General features: G+C 35.7%; 5 protein-coding genes across 9 annotated transcripts; 2 read left to right on the forward strand and 3 right to left on the reverse strand.

Annotated features, from left to right (window-relative positions):
• The first annotated feature begins 506 nt into the window (after positions 1-506).
• On the forward strand, positions 507-3,890 carry LOC126664616 (ras-related protein RABE1c-like). Its single transcript, XM_050357107.2, has 8 exons — positions 507-782; positions 1,395-1,467; positions 1,567-1,667; positions 2,418-2,483; positions 2,766-2,863; positions 3,236-3,298; positions 3,371-3,463; positions 3,555-3,890. Exons 1-8 carry the CDS (start codon positions 710-712, stop codon positions 3,636-3,638), a joined length of 651 nt encoding a protein of 216 aa, XP_050213064.1. The 5' UTR covers positions 507-709; the 3' UTR covers positions 3,639-3,890.
• A 1,096-nt stretch (positions 3,891-4,986) lies between these two features.
• LOC126664613 (pentatricopeptide repeat-containing protein At5g39680) lies at positions 4,987-10,227 on the forward strand. 3 transcript variants are annotated; one of them, XM_056103610.1, is made up of 7 exons: positions 4,987-7,380; positions 7,817-8,046; positions 8,123-8,235; positions 8,318-8,438; positions 9,163-9,260; positions 9,477-9,675; positions 9,748-10,227. In XM_056103610.1, exon 1 carries the CDS (start codon positions 5,149-5,151, stop codon positions 7,252-7,254), a length of 2,106 nt encoding a protein of 701 aa, XP_055959585.1. In that variant the 5' UTR covers positions 4,987-5,148; the 3' UTR covers positions 7,255-7,380; positions 7,817-8,046; positions 8,123-8,235; positions 8,318-8,438; positions 9,163-9,260; positions 9,477-9,675; positions 9,748-10,227. The 3 variants fall into 3 exon arrangements, with proteins under 3 accessions (XP_055959585.1, XP_050213055.1, XP_055959586.1); XM_050357098.2 differs by having other exon boundaries at positions 9,163-9,675; XM_056103611.1 differs by having other exon boundaries at positions 7,857-8,046; positions 9,163-9,675.
• A 378-nt stretch (positions 10,228-10,605) lies between these two features.
• Positions 10,606-14,503, reverse strand: LOC126664614 (uncharacterized). 3 transcript variants are annotated; one of them, XM_050357103.2, is made up of 6 exons: positions 14,314-14,503; positions 14,053-14,114; positions 12,447-13,508; positions 12,296-12,361; positions 12,022-12,220; positions 10,606-10,924 (listed from the first exon to the last, which is right to left on the reverse strand). In XM_050357103.2, the coding sequence occupies exons 2-6, from the start codon at positions 14,053-14,055 to the stop codon at positions 10,860-10,862; spliced, it is 1,395 nt and encodes a 464-aa protein (XP_050213060.1). In that variant the 5' UTR covers positions 14,056-14,114; positions 14,314-14,503; the 3' UTR covers positions 10,606-10,859. The 3 variants fall into 3 exon arrangements, with proteins under 3 accessions (XP_050213060.1, XP_050213062.1, XP_050213061.1); XM_050357105.2 differs by having other exon boundaries at positions 12,447-13,460; positions 14,314-14,501; XM_050357104.2 differs by having other exon boundaries at positions 12,447-13,469; positions 14,314-14,499.
• A 531-nt stretch (positions 14,504-15,034) lies between these two features.
• On the reverse strand, positions 15,035-17,122 carry LOC126664617 (DNA excision repair protein ERCC-1-like). The gene is made up of 4 exons (XM_050357109.2): positions 17,032-17,122; positions 16,629-16,705; positions 16,271-16,370; positions 15,035-15,929 (listed from the first exon to the last, which is right to left on the reverse strand). Exons 1-4 carry the CDS (start codon positions 17,038-17,040, stop codon positions 15,765-15,767), a joined length of 351 nt encoding a protein of 116 aa, XP_050213066.1. The 5' UTR covers positions 17,041-17,122; the 3' UTR covers positions 15,035-15,764.
• LOC126664615 (protein ROOT PRIMORDIUM DEFECTIVE 1) lies at positions 17,034-18,801 on the reverse strand. The gene is made up of 2 exons (XM_050357106.2): positions 17,285-18,801; positions 17,034-17,125 (listed from the first exon to the last, which is right to left on the reverse strand). The coding sequence occupies exon 1, from the start codon at positions 18,720-18,722 to the stop codon at positions 17,334-17,336; it is 1,389 nt and encodes a 462-aa protein (XP_050213063.1). The 5' UTR covers positions 18,723-18,801; the 3' UTR covers positions 17,034-17,125; positions 17,285-17,333.

An 18,801-nucleotide genomic window follows, 5' to 3' on the forward strand; every position in this document is an offset into this window, starting at 1 on the left:
CCAAAAAAAATTAACACTAATTTAAATTCTTAATTAATTTAACTAAATTTAAATAAATTTTAAAAATATACAATTAATATATGCGAGACATGGATAATGTTTTAAACAAATTTCCAAACGCAAAAGACGTTAATTTAATTTTTCAGGGTACAATTGAAACACAAAAATGCAAAATAGGGTAAAATTGACAAATTTTCAACGTCAGTATATGATTGAAAAGGGGCTAAAAGGTTGGAGTTTTTTGAAGACATTAGGCCTAAATATTATAGCCAAACGGAATATATAAAGAGAGATACAAATTGGATACAAGTTGTCAGCAAATGATTGGATAATAGCAAAAGGTTAATAAATGTTACAAAAAGAAAACCTAATAATAATAAGCTTACATACAGTCTATTTAAGAGTAACACACATTTGATTGAGAGCCAAAATAATAATATTGCTAACGTGCACTATAGATTAGCGCACATTAGCAAAAGCATAAAATACGTCTGACATAAAAAAGGAGGCGCACGTTAGTAAATCCACCACCAGAATCGGAGTTGATAGGTGGAGAATTCATCAAAAACAAAAAAAGGCACTGTTTGTGTCTTGCTAACCAAAAAAAATCTTATAATAAAAAAAAAGAAACCGAAATCTCTCTCTTTAAAGATCTCTCATCGCCGATCTGTTTCTCAATCGTTTGACAGTCATCGGCTTTGTTTTAGCAATGGCAGCTCCACCGGCGAGGGCTAGAGCCGATTACGATTACCTCATAAAGCTTCTCCTCATCGGCGACAGCGGTACCTCTTTTTATTTCTTTTTTTTTTCTTTTTCTGAAGATCTGATTTCTTGAACGATTTAAAATCTTTACGACCTAGTTTTTTTTCCCCCCGTTAATCATGCATTTTCATTAATCGTCAATTTTTTAACATTAAAAATTAGGTCTCGGAATGATTTTTTTGTTTTGTATGGTGTGATGTGATGATTTTTATTTAGATTAAATGTTAATTATATAGCAAAATAATAATGGAAATATGGAGAAGATTCGAAAACTGAGTAGCTAGAAGGAATACACGGAGGGAGATGATGAGTAGTTTAATTAATTGTAATATAGCAAAATAGTTAATATTTTAAGTATTTGTGGTAAACTTGTGCGAAGCGGTTTTTCGGTTTATAGATTAATGATTTTACTTGCGGAAAGATTTTTGACAAAAAGATATACAAAGATAAAGCTAGAGATTATACTATCTCTAAGCTGACCTTGCTATGATAGTATTAGTTGGTGAACTGGACTGATTTGTGCGTTAGTCGGTTTTTATATGACTGCTCGAGAATGCAAATTGCTATGTAGTTCTCTGGGAGTGATATAGTTCTAAGGATTTGAGTTGGTCTTGTTATTGTAACTTATTCAGGTGTGGGCAAGAGTTGCCTTCTTTTGCGTTTCTCAGATGGTTCCTTCACCACTAGTTTTATCACCACTATCGGGTTTGTGTTCCTTGAAAACTATGGTTTAAGCTGTATCGTGTTCCTTTTCTGTTTGAAAGAAATTCTCTAGTGTTTGAATTTTGCTTTTTCGTAATGCAGGATTGATTTTAAGATAAGGACCATTGAGCTTGATAGCAAACGAATTAAGCTCCAAATATGGGACACAGCTGGTCAGGAGCGATTCCGAACTATCACAACTGGTAAGTTTCTGTTCTGTAGGTATAATTTTTATACTTTAACTAATGGATACGGCATTTGTGTGAAGTGGATTCTCCCTTTCTGATGTTTCTAATGTTGCGCATTGCACATGCACAGAATTGAACTTGGGGTCATATCTGACAACTATGTCATTTGCATTGAACGATTGCTGGGTGGAATCATTCAAATGATAAACCTAATTAATACTTTCTTTTATCTGAGCCTCTTGGGGTCGGGGCTCTTCAATAGTAAATGTTTATGATATTACGGATGGAATTAGTTTGGAGGAGGGTGACCTGGGCAGAAGGTTTGGGAGTTTATGTGATTACATTAGCAAAGGCTTAGTTGAATTCTAGACCATCATAGAATTCTATAACCCATTGTTTGCTGAGGCACATGCTTTAGCATTAGTATGTTGGTGAATGTCTTAAACATCAGTATTCAAGAAACCTAGAAATTGAATATTTATGTTGGAACCTAGAATCTTTATTATTGTGCTTATATTTAATTGTAACTTTGCTCCTGAACTTGTGCCACATCCATGTGAAGATGTCTAGTCAAGCAGGTGAGTTTCACATCAGCCTATTATGTTCCGTCCTTCCTAGTTTGGGCCTATTTGTAGTTCAGATTTTAGAAACTGTCAGTATAGTGTTTTGTGACGTTGTTTCCTTTTCTTGTCTTTGTCTTTTTCTCTTGTTTTGTTTGCTAACATGTTTGTCACCTGGTAACTTATTTTTTTTTCTTTTTTACAGCTTATTATCGTGGAGCCATGGGTATTTTGCTGGTCTATGATGTTACCGATGAGTCATCTTTCAACAGTGAGTTTCCATTCTTGATTTGATTAACTTTCATAATAGTATTTCGCTATAAATAATACAAACTGTAAACAAATTTGCTTCTTCCTGGGCGCATTGTCTGGATCATTTTTGCTCTTTCTCTTATTGATGGCATGACCATTACCATGTGCATAGTTTGACATCACCGACAATGAGGTGGATAGTTGGGGAATTGCATTCATCATTTGTATATGCATTTTGCATTTGTGCACCTTTTTGGTATCGCGTAGTATCCTTACCTAGAAGGCTTGTCAATGTTTTCAGACATCAGAAATTGGATTCGCAACATTGAACAACATGCTTCTGATAATGTAAACAAGATTCTGGTGGGAAACAAGGCCGACATGGACGAAAGCAAAAGGGTATTCTCCTTGTATTTCAGCATTTGTTGTTTTATTGACTTATACTTGCCATTTTCTTATTGGTTATTCACGATTTTCATTTGCTATTGCTGTTGGTTTATCAATACATTCTATTCGTGAATTTTTTTTGTGTGTCAGAGAGCAAATTAGCTTGTTCTATTTAAGTCTAGCCAGACGCTATTAAGCTCTCTATTTCTTTCATTTGGCAATGTTGGTTTATCCACAGGTTGAACTCATAAGTTCAAAATTTCTCTAGAGAACAAATTTGCTTGTTAGTTAAGTCTATTAGCGGCAAGCTGTCGAGGGCTCTCTTTCTGTCTCTCAGATTATCTGAAGCTCATGTTTCTCATTTATAGCCATTATTTTTTTTAGGCTGTGCCGACATCCAAGGGCCAAGCACTTGCTGATGAATATGGAATCAAGTTTTTCGAAACTGTAAGTAGGATATCCAGATGTTGAAGCTAATTGCACAACTTTTTGTATTCATGTAAAGCCTATTTATTGCAGAGTGCAAAGACAAATCTCAATGTCGAGCAAGTTTTCTTTTCAATAGCAAGGGATATAAAACAAAGGCTTGCTGATACAGACTCGAGGAGTGAGGTAATTGAAACTGTTTCGAAGCAAATTGAAAAGAGCAAAGAACAACAAAAATCTAACTATTGAGAATAATTTTTGGTCTGTGATGTTTCAGCCTACAACAATTAAGATTAATCAACCCGACCAAGCTGGTGGGGGCGGTCAAGCTGCGCAAAGATCAGCATGCTGTGGATCTTAAGTGCAGATTATTATTTAATGGGGGCACTAATTGCAGGTGACACTTTTGTCTGAAAAAAGAAAGAAAACTAATTGTGATTACTAGACAATGAAGGCTTGTAACTTCTGTCTTTTATTATTCTTTTAAATGATGTTTTAGTGTGTGAAAGGTAGTTTATAACTAGCAAAAACATTGTGGCTTAACAGTTGTGCATCATGTAGCACACTTTGCTCCCTTTTTAGTAGAAAATTATTCGTGTGGTATTTTCTCAAATTTTGCGTTTGTGATGCATGTTCCTTCATCTTCTTTGCTTGAAGTATCGTGCTAGAGACATCAGTAGTTTCTTATGTAAAAACACAATTACAAAAGGCTTTTAACTAGAGTGTATATTGAAAATAGATCTATGTATAAGAGTTGGGATTATATTAACAGAAAGCAATTCCCACGTCTGTCCAAAAAGCCATCTCATTATGCAATTTGCTAAGTCAGCCATGCTAGTTTCTATTCCATAATATGCCAAAGGCCAATGCTCTTTACATATTCAAGATTGCTGGCATTAGCATAATAAGCGGAAGAGCAAATGGCAAACAGGTTTAAACTTTAAATCCAACTCTATCCCTGCCATTATTCTTTAATGAAGAGACTGCAGGTTTGACACATATAGAGAGAACTTCTGTTCAGAGCTTGATCAAGACTTTGCAATGCCCTTGTGACCCTATTGACACGGTTAAGATCACCACGAACATGTTATTTAGTTAATCGTGTTAATTTTTTTAACAATAACACAACTAACATGACATGATCCTTATCTTAGAATTTAAACTGGACAACACTAATTTTACGAGGGTCTATCTTGCCCTTTCCCTTCTTCTTTTGTGCCTTTGCTGCTAGTTTTTGCGAGGAATAATCATACAACGCAATAGTTGTGCCATGTTATTCATGCAACAAATTTTAGATAAAAATAAAAAATTCATGCAACAAACTAGTGAAGCGTTTGCCATGTTGGAATATTTAATGATAAAAAAAATAATTGATATCACAAATGCTCATTGATTTGTTGTAAAAATGACGTGACACAACCTGATATAAACACTCTTTTGAAGACAAGTACATTGGTCGGTTCGGTCACCGAACCGCCAAGCCGAATTTATCCAATTCTTCATATCTGTAACCGTAATTGAATTACAAATAACAGAATAAACCAAATCAAAATAATTATTTTGTTAGATTGGTTATTTTGATTTGCCGAATGACATAATTTTTTATTAATAATAGTTAAAAAAATTAAATTTAATTGAATTAAAGTTTAATTATAAACAATTTAAAAGGTAATCTAAGCTCTAAAATAATTATAAAAATATTTTTTTAAATTACAAAAATAACATCATATTCCCCTAATTTTGCTTGTTCCATTAGTTCAGAAAGTTTCTATAGCAGGAGATAGTAATTGTAAATACACAGAAAACAATTACAAAACCTTCACATTCTGCATTATCATATGTTGATCATTTGACCCATCTAATTCTATTCAATGCTCAGATTGCCGTTAAAGCCTTATAGGCTACTACTTTCCAAGCCATGCCACTCATCTTCCACTCCTCAAGAACCAGTTAAGCTCTTAAAATTGTCAGCTGATACTAAGAACCTTAAAAATGGTAAAATAATCCATGCCCATTTAATCATAACCAACAAAACCACAGAAAACAACATCACTGAAATAAATTCTTTGGTGAATTTGTATGCAAAATGTGATGAAATTTTGATTGCCCGCCAATTATTCGATAAAATGCCGCACAGAAATGTGGTTTCTTGGAGTTCTTTAATGGCCGGATACTTGCATAATGGGGGTTCACTGGAAGTAATTAGATTGTTTAAAGATATGATTTCTCAGAACAATGTAGCCCTGAATGAGTACATTTTTGCTACTGTGCTCGCTTCGTGCTCGGACAGTGGAAGAGTTGAAGAGGGTGTGCAGTGTCATTGTTTTGCTTTGAAGTCTGGATTGGTACTTCATCAGTATGTTAACAATGCTCTAATACACATGTATTCAAAGTGTTTGAGTGTGAAAGAAGCTGTCTGTATTTGTGATTCAATGCCTACAACTGATATCTTTGCCTATAACTCTATTTTGACTGGGCTTGTCGAAAACGGGCATGTGATAGAAGGCGTAAAGGTTTTGACGAAGATGGCGGCTGAGAATGTTAAGTGGGATGTTGTTACGTATGTAAATGTTTTCGGGCTTTGTGGTTCCGTTAAATATTTACCATTAGGTTTGCAAGTTCATGGTAAGATGTTGATGTCTAATGTAAAGTGTGATGCTTATGTTAACAGTTCGATAATTAACATGTATGGGAGATGTGGAGATGCTAAGAATGCTAGAAAAGTTTTCCATAGATTGCAAAATCGAAGTGTGGTGTTGTGGACGGCAATGATAAGTGCGTATTTTCAGAATGGTTGCTTAGAGGAAGCTTTGAGTTTATTTGCAAAAATGAAACTTGAAGATGTGATACCCAATGAAATAACTTTTGCTGTCTTACTGGATGCGAGTGCAGGGTTGTCTGCTCTAAGGCTTGGGCGTTTGCTACATGCATCTGTTGAGAAGTCAGGTTTTACGGATCATGTTATCGTTGGAAATGCTTTAACCAAAATGTATGCTAAGGGTGGCATCATTGAATCAGCAGATAAAATATTTGAAAAAATGAGATATCGAGATGTCATTTCCTGGAATGTAATGATATGTGGATATTCACATCATGGATTTGCTAACGATGCCCTCCATGTTTTTAAAGAAATGTTAGCTGCACAAGAGATTCCCAACTATGTAACTTTCGTGGGCGTTCTCTCTGCGTGCAGTCATCTCGGGATGGTGCAAGAAGGTTTATACTATTTGAACTGCATAATGAAACAGATTGGTATTGAACCTGGATTGGAGCACTATACATGTATCATCAGTCTTCTAAGCAAGGCTGGACGATTGGAAGATGCTTTGAACTTTATGAGCTCTATACCTGTAAAATTGGATGTTGTTGCCTGGCGTACTCTTCTTAATGCTTGCCATGTCCATCAGAACCACGATTTAGGAAAACATGTTGCAGAACAGATCCTACAGATGGACTTTAATGATGCAGGAACTTATACGCTGTTGTCTAATATGTATGCCAAGGCAAAGAAGTGGGATGGAGTTGTCGAGATGCGAAAGTTAATGAGGGAAAAAAACATTAAAAAAGAACCTGGTGTGAGTTGGATAGAGATAAGAAACGCCACTCATGTTTTTATTTCAGAAGACATTAAGCATCCAGAGTATAGTCAGATTTATGAGAAAATAAAGGAACTACTGGCTATGATAAAGCCATTGGGATATGCTCCAAATATTAGTTGGGTAGTGCATGATGTGGAGGATGAACAAAAGGAAGATTATCTAAGTTTTCACAGTGAGAAGCTAGCCGTGGCATATGGTCTAATGAGAATGCCTTTAGGATCGCCCATCATTGTAATCAAGAACCTTAGGATTTGCGAAGATTGCCATATGGCAGTGAAATTAATTTCAAAGGTTACAAACAGGAAGATCACCGTCAGAGATGCTAACCGCTTCCATCATTTTCAAAATGGATTGTGTTCTTGTGCTGATTATTGGTGATACTTTGATGTACGATTTACTGTATAAAGATTGATTGGATGTTTAAACACCTACTGGTTACGAAAACCATGTTAGGCTCCATGCGACCCAGAGAAATTCTAGCTTGTTGGAGTTCCTCAATATATTGTAAGTTGTTCACCATATCTGTTAACAATAGAACAACCCAGATCATTTCTTGCTTGTTCGAGATTCAGTTCTGTTGTTATTAGGTTCCATGACAACCCAGAGAATTTACTTATTGGCAGTTCTATTGTTGACAGATGTTGCAGTTAGAGGAATTTTTTGACTAAACAATGAAATTGAAGTTTTATATCTTTCAGAATAATGATTAGAGGATTAAGATAGCTGTTATAAAGCACTTCTAAACTTGAATAGCTTACGGTTAAAATTGAGATTGATACTTAACATGATTTAAGGTGTTGGAGGAAAAAAAGAATTGAGGAGTTCTTTTATTTTATATTGTACTTGTGACATACCATTTTTTTTCATCAATTTTCTTGCTACTTCGGATGCTTTTTTGAATGCTTCCCTATATGATTGTAACGATGTAATTCGTATTTAGGAGGTTGATCTTTACTTCTGATTTGCTCCTGCAAGTTCAGAAAGATTAGAAGGCTACAAAGCAATCACAATTCCATATGAGGAAGAAAAGGAAAATCAAAGATCCCTGTATGCCCAACTCGAGGCAATGGCTGACATGAAATTCACATACGTTGCTACCTGTCAAAATTATGGAAACCAGAAGCAGTATGGAGATCGTCATGCAACAGATAATCTTAATTTGACGGTTAAGTATGTTCTGCTTCTGATAATATCACTCGGCGAGTTTGCTTTGTTAATTGCATTAATCCTGCTAACTTTTCTACAGCAATCTCTCGCTTCATGTTTCATATTATTGACATGGTTGAAGAACGAGAAGGTGGAAAAGTTCAGAAGATTTACTACTTTGTTTTGGTCAAAGCTTCTGATAATCTCGATCAGGTGATTATTTTTAAAATTATGAACATCGTCGCATGCTTACCAACTAATCAAATTTGCTAACCATTCTTTCATCTTCGTCAAGGGAAATACATCGTATAGACTTGCCAGGATCAGCAAAAATCGGTGAAGGAAAACCTGAAAATCAGAACCATGCCATCATTTTTACTCATGGAGAAGCTCTTCAAGGCATTGATATGAATCAGGTAAAGCATGAGATGGGTTCATTAAGATTATGCGATATCCTCTAGGCCGATCCTGATGCCTATAGATTGTTGTAGGATAATTACTTAGAAGAAGCATTCAAAATGAGAAACCTTTCTGAAAGAGTTTCATGATGATCATAGGGTGCGTCCTCCTACAATTCTAGGAGTTCGTGAACATACCTTCACTGAAAGGTATGTTTTCAGTTTTTGTTTTGAACCATTGGCTGTTGTTCTTGCATTGAAGTTCCATATTTTATACAACTTTGTATTTAAAATTTTAAACATGCAGTGTCTTTATTTTAGCTTGTTTCATGTCAAATCAATAAACGAGCTTTGTCACCATTGATCTTATGGCAAGACTATTGAAGTATGTTTCTCTCTTTCAGTTTAGTTCTTTTATGATAACCTGCTAAAGACAAATTTATGTTACATTGAAGAAAGTATCGACTTGCTAAGCGTTGTCTTCATATTGAAAATTTGAGGTAAGGATAGGAGCACAAACACCTAATTTGATTCTTCATGGCGTATTGTCTGGATCGACTTTTGCTGTTTTTCTTTATTAATGACATGGCCATTACCATGTGCATAGTTTGGCATCACTGACAAATAAGGTGGTTAGTTGGGAAATCACATTCATCATTTGTATACTATATGCACTCTGCATTTGTGCACCTCTTTGGTATCATGTAGTGTCCTTACTGAGATGGCTTGTCATTGTTCTCAGACATCAGAAATTGGATCTGCAACATTGAACAGCATGCTTCTGATAATGTAAACAAGATTCTGGTGGGGAACAAGGCTGACATGGACGAAAGCAAATGGGTATTCTTGTATTTCAGCATTGTTATTTTATTGGCTTATACTTGCCATTTTCTTATTGGTTACTCACAATTTTCATTTGCTATTGTTGCTGGTTTATCTACTCGTGAATAATTTTGTGTGTCGGAGATCAAATTAGCTTGTTCTATTTAAGTCTATAGCCGGACACTATTAAGCTCTCTCTTTTTCTTTCATTTGGCAATGTTGGTTCATCCGCAGGTTCAGCTCGTAAATTAAAATTTCTCTAGAGAACAAATTCACTTGTCAGTCAAGTTTATAGCGGCAAGCTGTTGAGGGCTCTCTCTCAGATTATCTTAACCTCGTGTTTCTCATTTATCGCCATTGTTTTTCTTAGGTGGTGCCGACATCCAAGGGCCGAGCACTTGCTAATGAATATGGAGTCAAGTTTTCCGAAACTGTAAGTAGGATATCCAGATGTTGAAGCTAATTGCACACATTTCCGTATTCATGTATAGCCTTTTCATTACAGAGTGCAAAGACAAATGTCAATGTCGAGCAAGTTTCCTTTTCAAAAGCGAGGGATATAAATCAAAGGCTTGCTGATACAGTCTCGGAGAGTTCGGTAATTGAAACTGTTTTACAGCAAATTGAAGAAGAGGAAAGAAAAACAAAAATCTAACTCTTGAGAATTTTTGTTATGTGATGTTTCAGCCTACAACATTTAAGATCAATCAACCCGACCAGGCTGGTGGGGCCGGTCAAGCTGCGCAAAAATCAGCATGCTGTGAATTTTAAGTGCAGAATATTATTTAGTGAGGGCATTAATTGCAGGTGACACCTTGTCTGAAAAAAACAAAGAAAACTAATTGTGATTACTAGACAATGAAGGCTTGAAACTTTTCGTTTTTATTATTCTTTTAAATGATTTTAGTGTGTTTATAACTAGCAAAAACATTGTGGCTTAACAGTTGTGCATCATGTAGCACACTTTGTGCGTGGTATTTTCTGAGACTTTGCGTGTCTTCTTCGCTCTAAGCAGCTTCTTCGCAATGTAAACACACAACTACAAATGGCTTTTAATTAGAGCTTTTATTAAAAAAAGCACCACGTATCAGAGTCGAGGATCTAACACTTTTCACGGCGATGACAAAAATATGGAAGTATGTTCGTTTACAGCAACTGGTTTCTGAATTCAGGCGATGTTCATCTCTAAAGCATCATCACCTCAGTTCAATTGCAGAATGTGCAGCATCATGATCAAACCGAGTGTGATTCAAACGTGACACTGTACTATAAATTGAGCTATAAGTAGACAGAAAAAATAAACATCTTCCAAGACATTCTAATACAACAATTTTGCAGAAAATTTAAACATTGGAATCACAACTCCAGCAAAACTATTTACATTACCATATAGATATGATTTGCTGTTCCTGGTGGGTTTCCTTTTATCAGGTTGTGCATAAGCATAACAATATAGCCAAACACCCGCCAGAATCAGAAAACTAGATTGTACATGAAACTACATTATATTAACAGGAAGCAATTCCCACCAGTCTGTCCAAAAAGCTACATCATTGTGCAATTTGCTAAGTTATCCATACTAGTTTCTATTCCTTAATATGTTTTGGCCAATGCTCTTTACATATTCAATTCTTCCTTCCCATATATGCGCTGAAGTTCACGAGTTGCTGCTTGAAATGATTCTGAGAAAGAAAAGAGAAAAAACAGATGAGTTGTCAAGACTTATTGCTGGTATTATCATAATAAGCAGAAGAGCCAATGGCAAAAAGGTTTAAACTTTAAATACAACTCTATTCCCTGGCATTATTCTTGGCCTTGTAAAACTTTAATGAAGAGATAACGAATTGAAGGTTTGACACATATAGAGAGAACTTTCTGTTTAGAGGCTCAATTGCGATGCCATTGTGACCAACCCTGTTGACACAATTAAGATCAACACAAACATGGCCCACTTAATAATCGTGTTAAAGTTTTCAACTATCCTTAGCTTAAAATTTTCAACTACTCCCTCCGTCCCAATAGAGTTGTCCACTTTGCCTTTATCACACAGTTTAAGAAAAGTAATTATTGTTTATAGGTTTTGTAAAATTTACCTTACTTTTCTTGTCATACCCCTATTTAATATGGGGTCCACTTGCAATTTACTTTCAATTTACTCATTAGTGGATTTTTAATAGGGGTAATATAGAACAATTGAGTGTAAAAGTTAATTATTTTTTGAAAGTGGACAAGAGTTTTGGGACAAATTTTTTTCTCAAAGTGGACAACTCTATTGGGACGGAGGGAGTATAATACAACACGATCCTTAGCTTAAAATTTCAACTATAATACAACACGATCCTTAGCTTAAAATTTCAACTATAATACAACACAAGTTTATATGATTTTAACCTCAAGTTTATCAATTCATATTGAAAAAGAAGTTTCGAATTATAAAGTTTCAATATACTTAATTTTTTTTACATATCAATATAATTAAATCTAATTTATTTTTTAAAAAATTATAACCCTTTATTTCTATATATTACCAGTAATATAATTTATAAATTTGTCAGGCGTGTTTGCGAGTCAACCCCTCACACGATTTATTTATTTCGTGTCATAAACGGGTTGACATGAATAAAAACGGGTTGACATGAATCTGGACACGGATTCACCAATATTACATGTTTGGCGAATCTGTATCATACCCATTTTGACAGCCTAAGTTGTACATGTGAGCTTGCTCATACAACAATGTCTGCTAAAATGATAAAGAATATGCCACAAATAAGTTTACCTTTCCATGTGCGAAATGATTTCTGATTTATTGGGGCACCAAAAACAGTTTGAATTACATCAAACAGCATGCTTTCAGGAGTGTTTCGCAATTCTTGTACAATCTGATATATGGTCTTTCCATTCTCGAAGTATATATGATTGTTGGGATGCTTTGTTTTGCAACCAGCATGGCGTTCAAACTCATATGCATTAAGAGCCTTACATGCAAACCATGAAACATATCAGATCGATCTCAAGTGTTGGGAGAAATTAGAAGTCAGCAAGTGACTCACCTTGGAATAGTTACATGATTGACAACTACAAAGATAGCCAGAACCTTTTATAACGCCACGGAGCTCCTAGTAACAAGCAACATAATAGCGTCACTGCAGAACAAATTCAATAAACCAAATGACCAGTAAATGAGGTGTAAAGAGAAGTTACCTCACGTGAAAGGGCAACGTACTTTACAGGGACACCATCCAGCATACCAGTTGAAATTAAACTTCTGACATTTGAAGGAAAGCTGTTTGGAGCTTCTTTTCGCCCACTTTTGAGCTCAGGTTTGTTCTTCAATCCAGATTCGGGTTTTGACTTGGCTACCCTGGTGTTACTTCCAGCTGAATTGGCAGTTGATACATCAAACTCTCTATCATGAACTGCTTCTGGGTTTTGAACTAATGGTTGACTGTAGGATTGATCATAGCCACTCATGGGCCTGCCAACAGGTATAATATCATGTACATCATGAAATCCGCCAAAAGATATCATATTAGCTTCTTCCTTCCCATAGGTGTCACTTATTGGAACAGAACCGTCATCTTCCTTGACGTATGTGGTACATGGAGATACAACATGATGATCTTGGTTGTAAGTGTGACCCATTAATGTGACATTGTCATTCTCCTTATCATAAGCCTGCCCCATTGATATAAAACTACTTTCATTTTCCCTATTGAAGGCTTGTTCTGTAGGGATGTCACCATTATTTTCATTAATATAGCTGTGTCCGTTCAGATCATGAATACTGTTGTCTCCATCCTTCACCTGATTAACTTTCACCTTTCTAAAACCACTATAGCTAAGACAGGCTTCTGGATCTTCCATATTGTGAGATATAGACAAGTTAACAGATGCATTTGAGTCATGAGTTTCATCACATGTCGTTCTTTCAATATAATTGACAGAACTAGCTGTATCAGGTCCAAATAAGTGCTGAATAAATTGGTTCGGTACTGAGTGATAACTGGAAGGACTATTCCAAGAATGACCAGTTGCGTTGGAAATCTCTGAAGTTGAAGAAGTGTTTGGACTTTGAAGTGCTTGTTTCTTGTTCGGAAATAACTCAGGTTGAGCTGCATCTATAAACCATTGATGTGACCTTTTGTGTTCAATTCTTGAAGTATTATCAAATCGAGGATCAGCATCAGTACCCTTTGCCATCCAAAAACCCTTGTTCTGAAAAGACTGGCAAAAACTTATATCAGAAGTTGCTTCCAACACAAGCTAGCACGCATGTACAGAGACACAACACAAGTGCAACTTCATAAGAAAAAGAAAAAGGAAATTGTAAACTTCCTCCATGTTTAATCCTTATAATCCAAAACAAATTATTCCAGGACATAACGAGAATAAGGAGCAATATATGTGCATTACCAAATTACTCATATGAATAACACAAACGATCATCTTAAAACAATTTTGACAACAAAGTCACAGTCCCAAGTATGCAGGGCGGAACTATCCCAAGGCTAGCATAGGCTCGAGCCCCGGCTGGGACCAATTTTTTTTATTAAAAATAGAGATAACTTTTTTTAAAACGGGGGTAAATTTGTAATAGATTCAGGGCTAAATGGAGGTTAAGCCCAAGAAATTAAGCCTGGACTGAAAAAAAAAATCCTAGTTCCGCCACTGTCCGCAAGCCTCTTCAATAAAAAGATTGAAGCATTAATTTTTGAACAATAATAAAAATGCAATTATTCTCAAAATACATGCTTTAAGACTACAAATTTGAAGACTACCCAAACATTTAGAACAGTTAGCAACTCACCATGTGTATTACTATTTTTATTTTCTTATGTCATTCATTCATTTGGGAATCTTGAAAACCACCTGCAAGTATGAGATTAAAATTTAAATTAGAAAAAACAATTTAGAAAAATTATGCAAATGAAAATAATCAAAATTTACTATAAATGCCTAAACTACGGTAAGTATAAAATATAAAGCAGCTTCAAATTTAGCAAAATGAATTAGTTCATTAAGCAGAACATTTAACCCTAAAGCCTAAAAAAGGAGGTTTTAGCTTTACCTTTTCACGATGATCACCGAAAATTTGATAAATAAGTGGTTTCCGGTGGTGGAGTTAATTTTTCAGGCGAGGCGAGGCGGCTACGGTGGCGGCGAAAATTGGGAAATTAATGAATTAAAAAAAATGAAAGAGGGGTGATTTGGTGTGGGAGGAGCACCTGAAGTTTTCTTCGTAAAAATCTAATTTGAATGGGACCAAATGAAAGGTGCTGGATATCAGAATTCACGGTTACGTTAATCGGGACCGCACACGTATTTTATTAGATCACATAATAACCATACTTTGACGTAGGCATTTTTTTAGGACTATTATTGTTTTATGGATAAAATTATAAGGACTTAAGTGGAAAGTTAGCCCCTCAACTTGCAAGTGGTGGTTAATTAGCACCTTTTAACTTTATAGTCAATTTAGTCATATATTTAGTTCTTTTTTGTTTTTCAATTTGCCCCATCTAACAATAACAATTATTAACGGAGGTGAATTGTAAAAAAAAAAAAAACTGGTGGATATAATTGTAAAAATGAAAAAAATTGATCGTAATTAATAAAAAATGCAAAGTTTGACTTTAAAAAATGATAAAAATATAAAATTTTCAAGTTGAAAAGGATTTATCGGTTTGATTCTTTTTTTTATATATATATACTTTAATTTAATTGATTTTTTCTTTTATATCCTAAAGCTTGGCATCAACAAAGAAAGGATGACGGGTGAGACAGATTGATTAAGCAACATTCTAGAATATGTCGTTTGAATGAAAATAGTGAAAGATTTAATTCAGGCTGCCTCATCATTTCTGCTTTATCATCAAAATGAAGTGGAACGTTTCTTTAGCTAGAATCTCATGTAATTTTCTGCAATATATCGTTAGACTAAAGCCATGTGCCCAACCGGAAGCGGATTACTGGCCACTGATTACAGATGTGGTGCAGTCCCGCTCGTCAAGAACCTCTTCAACTTCCTCCACATTCCCAACTCATAAAGTCAGTCCCGAATCTTAAAAGAGAGTTTGCAGATTATAATAATGTACAGCTCTGTGATGCTTCATTCTGCATCAGCAAACTGCTGAATAAAAACAAATAATCAACAAGAAGCATTTTGGAATGAATCTTCCTGATAAAGTAAAATTTGCCCCCTAAGATCGAGAGGTCCTGGATTTGAGTCACCTTGGGGGTAGGAGTGAAATCCTTTAATCCTCATAGAATAGGGAAGAAGAAAAAAAATACACAGTAAGAAATTTTACTGCAGTAATGCTACGACTATCTTCCTCGACTATCTTCCCTATAATACTGAATATCTGGAACATCTTCTGCAACTGAAGTAATAGATATTAAAAAATGAGAATCAATTACCAGACTCTCCATGCGGTTTATTGGCCTTTTTACCAATTTTATCAGCATGTTTTGGAGGAAGTGCAACAGATAGAGCTGATTTGACTGTTAGTTCAGGTTCTATCATCCTTCTTTAAGTTCTTTTGCTTTCACTTCTTCTCCCTTCTCCACTTCTGTAACCTTCGCCAGAGAAGGTTCAGGGTCTTTCTGAAATGTCTCTGGAACAACAGGGTTGCTGGAAACAATCTGTTTGAATGGTTCATGAAAAGCATCATATAGGCGTTTCACCTGAGCCATAAAACTTGTTAATGCACATACTATGAAAAGCAAAAAACATAAACTTTACGCAGATCAGTTCCTGATGAACAAATTAATCAACCAATTATATAATACCTAGGAACAAACAGAGAACACAGCCCAAACATAGACCCAAGGGTGATTATATCAGTCTTAGTAAGATGGCGATCATTTGTCAGACAATGAGTTAGCTAAATCAAGAAAAATATTTCAGTTTAATCAATGCAAATAACATAGACACGTGACAAGTTGACCAAACTGTGTTCCTAAATGAAAGAGTGACAAAAAGAAAGATAACGTATACAGTAGTCCTCAAAGAACACAATACATACCTGTGACAAGTGATCTGTATCTATATACCCCTGGAAGAGATCTGCAGGCTTGTTTTCATATATTTTTACAGTCTCCAAGTAATGACCGCATTCCTCCAAACTATTAACAAAAGAATATCAGCAATAATCGTTTTAGAACTGTTTGATACAAGAAATGAGCTTAACAAGTACTACTAAAACAAAATTAATAGCAACATTGGCCCAACTCTCTATCTGATTGATCTATCATGTTTCCAAATGAAACACATTCATTTATGTCAAACAAAAACTCAAGAATATTTTTACTACACTTGAATGTGAATGCTGAGATATAGTTATATCTCATTTTAATGGAAAAAAAGAAGCAGCAGCATATTACCTCCAAGCACACAATAGAGTACAATCATGAAGCAGAGCTGTCTTAGTGACTTCAAGTAAATGCTCAACCACATCCTCCTGAACGCAATCAGCAATATAACTTTAATTCATGAAGGCTTAACCAAAGTCACACAATCAACAACTGTATCGGTGTGCACAGGGAATAAAGAAACAAACTTCATTTGGTTAGATTAGGCATACAATAGAAAGAGAGAGGGATGGTGATTAGGGAATAGATGAAGCGAGGAGATGAAGCTTAGCAATGGCATCACTATGCATGATGATGTCACCACTAGTAGTATCAGCAGTGTTACTGATCATCAAAATCTAAAACTACAAAATGGGAGAAGAGAAACAAACTAGTAGTTTCTCTCTTTGTTTATTTATTAGCAAGGTTGACTTACATGATTCATGAAGAACCTCTTTGTTTCCTTGGAATCATAAAGCTTATCTTTCAATTTTTTCAACAGCTAACAAGACAGTTCTAGAGCTCTGTTACTGTTAAATGCCCAGAAGACTTACCAAAAAGTTTATGTCAGTCATAAGCTCTTTGATTATTCAATTTCATGAATGGACATCTCCATTCTGATTCATTTTCTGGTCAAGAATGTCTACCGGATGTTAACTTTTGTATGATCACAAATGAGAGACACTTACTTGAACAAGTGAATCTAAAAAATAACCTTTACAATAAACTACATCTCAATCACTTGGTTACATAAGCATCATCTGCATTGAGAATATCAACAGCATCATCGTCTTCTTCGCTAAAATCAGAATCAACATCGCTGCTCAAGTCTAAATTTAAATCATTACCGTCCTCCCCATCTTTCCAGTCCTTTCCAGCCTCAATATTTCTCTCTAAATTAGTTCCAAGTCTTTCAATCCCATCATCTCCCCCATCTCTTCTATAACTTGACAACTCTCTATCCAATTTAGCTCTCCTGGGACCAACCAACACCAACTCACCCAACTTCCTTCTAGCCAAATACAAATCATTAGGCTCCACCAATTCCCCTTTCTTGTACGCCTCCCGAAGAAACACCGTATGCATCTTCCCGTGATTCCCTCTTGTCGACACATAAAATATCCCCTGATGCTGAAGCAAAAAATCCTTCAACTTATTAGGCAAATTCATCGCCATTCTAAAATGCGCAATTCTCTCCAAAGTAATTTTCTTCTCGACCGTCAAAGACAACAATTCATGAATAGTCGCAACGGCTCTCTTCTCCATCCTCTTTTGAGCCTCAATCGACCTCAAATCATACCCCAAAACATCCTCATAAGGCGACCAATACGGAATCCGTTGCCATTTCCACACGGCAATCCTATAATACTTCCCAATCTTAAACCCGGGCGGAAAATTAATCAAAAACGAGAACCTAATATCCTCAGCATCCATTCCTTTCTCTCGATATTCCCTCTCCCTAACTTTCTCTATAGCACAAACAGCTAATTTAGGGTCTCTATCAACAATCTCAATATACTTATTCCTAGTTTCATCAGCATCAACTAATCTAAAAAACTGCGGATTGTTAAGAACTACAGAGTACTCAAAATCATCAGGCAAACCAAATTCTGACCTGGCAATCCGCACATGCTCTAACCGAAGCCGACCCGAGTTAGACATCATAACCAACTTCCTCAACCGGGTCACAGCTTCCGATATTTGCGGAATTAAAGCTTCCTTCTCTTGCTGAGCTTGAATTAGGGCTTTACGAGTTAGCCGACAGTAGAGTACGCGTTGAACGGGATGCTCGTAGACTTCAAAAATGTGGGGGAATTTGAGTACGAATGCGTTGGCTTCGTATTGTTTAAAGCCAATGCGGCGGGCGAGAGTGTCGAGGCGAGAGACGGTTACAGTTTGATTTTGCTGGGAGAGGATTAGGGTTTGGAATTTGAGGACTTTGCGCATTTTTTTCTCGATTTCCATGTAATTGTCGTAGCCATGGTCGCGTACTCGTTGCTGTTTTTTGGGGATTGAGGTTGATTGAGAGAATAGTTTTGTGAAGGTGAGATTTTGAAATGAGGATTGAACTGGTTTTAGTGTTAGGGTTTTGGATTTTAGAAGAATGAGAAAACTGAAGATTATCATTTTCTTAGCAAGTGCTGTCTGGTGTTGGGTTTAGGGTTTAGCAGAGGAAGAGGCTCAGGCTATACCTTAAAGACGACTT

Source organism: Mercurialis annua, linkage group LG1-X, assembly GCF_937616625.2.
Source record: "Mercurialis annua linkage group LG1-X, ddMerAnnu1.2, whole genome shotgun sequence".
Taxonomy (NCBI): Eukaryota; Viridiplantae; Streptophyta; class Magnoliopsida; order Malpighiales; family Euphorbiaceae; genus Mercurialis; species Mercurialis annua.

What these genes read in the sequence shown, in the direction of transcription:
- LOC126664616 (XM_050357107.2), top strand. Translation starts at nt 710, where the DNA reads ATGGCAGCTCCACCGGCGAGGGCTAGAGCCGATTACGATTACCTCATA. An exon ending in ATTCCGAACTATCACAACTG is followed by an intron (nt 1,668 to 2,417) that starts GTAAGTTTCTGT and finishes TCTTTTTTACAG; the next exon opens with CTTATTATCGTGGAGCCATG. An exon ending in CGATGAGTCATCTTTCAACA is followed by an intron (nt 2,484 to 2,765) that starts GTGAGTTTCCAT and finishes CAATGTTTTCAG; the next exon opens with ACATCAGAAATTGGATTCGC.
- LOC126664613 (XM_050357098.2), top strand. Translation starts at nt 5,149, where the DNA reads ATGCTCAGATTGCCGTTAAAGCCTTATAGGCTACTACTTTCCAAGCCA.
- LOC126664614 (XM_050357103.2), bottom strand. An exon ending in ACGTTGCCCTTTCACGTGAG is followed by an intron (nt 12,362 to 12,446) that starts GTAACTTCTCTT and finishes GCTTGTTACTAG; the next exon opens with GAGCTCCGTGGCGTTATAAA. An exon ending in AATCATGTAACTATTCCAAG is followed by an intron (nt 12,221 to 12,295) that starts GTGAGTCACTTG and finishes TTTGCATGTAAG; the next exon opens with GCTCTTAATGCATATGAGTT.
- LOC126664617 (XM_050357109.2), bottom strand. An exon ending in ACTCTATTGTGTGCTTGGAG is followed by an intron (nt 16,371 to 16,628) that starts GTAATATGCTGC and finishes TTTTGTTAATAG; the next exon opens with TTTGGAGGAATGCGGTCATT. An exon ending in ATACAGATCACTTGTCACAG is followed by an intron (nt 15,930 to 16,270) that starts GTATGTATTGTG and finishes TTTATGGCTCAG; the next exon opens with GTGAAACGCCTATATGATGC.
- LOC126664615 (XM_050357106.2), bottom strand. Translation starts at nt 18,722, where the DNA reads ATGATAATCTTCAGTTTTCTCATTCTTCTAAAATCCAAAACCCTAACA.